The 2,500-nt window shown below is 42.9% G+C and overlaps 1 protein-coding gene across 1 annotated transcript in view; it reads left to right on the top strand.

Annotated features, from left to right (window-relative positions):
- raph1a (Ras association (RalGDS/AF-6) and pleckstrin homology domains 1a) overlaps nt 1-2,500 on the top strand; it is a 50,846-nt gene that overhangs the window by 26,523 nt on the left and 21,823 nt on the right. The window contains exons 11-12 of the mRNA XM_084085380.1: nt 1,562-1,636; nt 1,753-1,837. Of these exons, the coding sequence (XP_083941506.1) occupies nt 1,562-1,636; nt 1,753-1,837 (160 nt within the window). The remainder of the gene's footprint in view (nt 1-1,561; nt 1,637-1,752; nt 1,838-2,500) is intronic.

Below are 2,500 nucleotides of genomic sequence, written 5' to 3'. Positions count from 1 at the left end.
TTATTTGCATCTGTGATGATTGTAATAGGATTCAAACGTTTGTTATTGTTTTTCATTATGTATGTATTTTATATGTTTTATATGCTGTTATCAGGGCGTCCTTGAAAAAGAGAGCTTGCTCTCAATGGGCTTCCCTGAATAAATAAAGGAAAAAGAAAAAGAAAGAGACTATACTATAGATGTAACCACATGGACCTGTATGGTCCATGTGGTTACATGTATACACTCTCAGTGTTATTATAGTACATAAACATGCTGATTATGTTCTCAAAATAACCACATGGACCCTAAGGTCTTCAACTCTGAGAGTGTATAAATGCAACCCTTGGATACATTATAAATGGAGAGTTACTAGGTTATGGGGGTCTGTGGTCTAATGATAGGCTAAAAAATGGAGGGTCCTTGACAATACACATGTTTGAGAATCACTGGTATCCAGGTGAAAATGATGTGTTGCTTCAAGTTTCTTAGAAAGAAACACCTCTAATTTAGAGGTGTGGGGCAAATTAGGCAAATTACCCATTGTTGACGCCCATTAACAGGCCTTGATTGTGTGAAATCTTTGAAAGCTGTTTTCAGTGCTTTGACACATCTGGTTAGACAAGATTCAAAGGACCATAACTTCTTCAAATATTTTCCTATTTCAATAAGCAGCACATCATTGAAAGCTTGCATTATGTACTTTCATAATCTGTACGGTAAAATGACCATGGCCCCCTCGAGGCAGAAAGCATTGTACCCAGTCACATTTATAGAATGGGTCTTTTTTTCCCCACGATTTTGTAACCCCTTTTTTTCACCCGGTGCCAATTTTCTAAGTGATCCTGGGCGCTACACTCCCCCCACAGCCTAGGGAGCCCAGGGCCGAGCTCATGCCTCCTTCAATACATGAGAGCAAACTGATCTTCTTATCACCTGACAGGGGGGAGTTTCCCCGGTAGGACGTAGCTTCTTGTCACCTGATAATGGGGATCCTAATAAAGAAAGAAAGAATAAAGAAAGAGACTTCAGTTCAGACAGTGGTGAGTGAGGGGAGGGGAGGACGGTGCGAGGAGGAGGAATGTGGCTGGGCTGAGTGCGCTTGCAGAGAAGCAGCAGCTCTACTCCTCCATACAGAGAGACGCAACTGATGTATACTTCTCCATACAGTGGTGTTTTACCGGATTTGTGATTTTTGATCAGATTGTGCTGTTTGTGTAGGACTTCTAAACGCCTTTGTTTGAACGGCTTTTAGCGCGTCTAGGAACCGATATGCAGAACCGAAATTACATATTTGTTATGGGTACCCGGTACCGACCATTTCTTTATCGGTTCCTACTTGGAACCGTATTTTGGTACCCAACCCTACCCCCAACGCCAACAGCGTCCCCGGCGGGAATCGAACCCAGGACCTTCTAGCTGTGAGGCGACAGCGCTACGTGTACTTACTGGGCTAAAGAAACGTTGCAGATATGACAACTAAAGAGATTAACAACCTGTGTGTCTGTGTGTGCGCGTGCGTGCGTGCGTGCGTGCGTGCGTGCGTGCGTGCGTGTCTGTGTTTGTGTGTGTGTGTGTGTAGTTGGTGATCCGTGTCCATCTGTCTGATGAGAGCTCCAAGACCATGATGGTGGACGAGAGACAGACCGTCAGACAGGTATTCCCAGTATTGATACTTTTAAAGAGTATTTCTACATTGTGGTTACTTTTACAGAGTATTTCTACATTGTGGTATTGGTACTTTTACTTAAGGCTCTTGATTGATTGAAACAGGTTCTGGACAGCCTATTGGACAAATCCCACTGCGGCTACAGCCCTGATTGGTCACTGGTGGAGCGAATCAGTGAGCTCCAAATGGGTATGTACACGCGCGCACACACACACACACACACACACACACACACACACACACACACACACACACACACACACACACACACACACACACACACACACACACACACACACACACACACACACACACACACACACACACAGTGTTGGTTTGTTGTGAATTTGCGTTGACCTTGAATCAGCAAGCAGAATGTTTCAAAACAACACATAATATACACACTGCTGTCAAAACTTGTGTGTGTGTGTGTGTGTGTGTGTGTACAATTTACAATCAAATAATTTATCAGACGTTTCTCAGTAAACTATATGATCATAGAATACAGAGAGACAGTGTAGTGTCTCAGTAAACTAGGATCACAGGTAAACAATGAACATAGAAATATACCATCAAAATAATTATCTGTACTTTGAAACTATTGGATACCAGGTGAACCATGAACCTAGCATCTGTCTAATTTACATTTTTAACATTGTGGTCAAGACACAAATTCCTAAGTAACAAAAACATGAGAACAAATGACCAAGGTATGTCTGCATGGTCATTCTATATAGGTCATGGTCTGAGGTGGAGTTTGAGGAGCTGAGTCTCCAGATTACGGCGGGAAATTCGGAGTTGAGTCTGCAGTTCTAACTTCAATGGGGGGTTTGTTCCACAGTTTGGGAGCCA

Source organism: Gymnoscopelus microlampas (assembly GCF_963454915.1).
Source record: "Gymnoscopelus microlampas genome assembly, chromosome: 17".
Classification (NCBI taxonomy): domain Eukaryota; kingdom Metazoa; phylum Chordata; class Actinopteri; order Myctophiformes; family Myctophidae; genus Gymnoscopelus; species Gymnoscopelus microlampas.
Note: the sequence above shows the minus strand (reverse complement) of the source record. Positions and strands in the feature narration are given on the sequence as shown.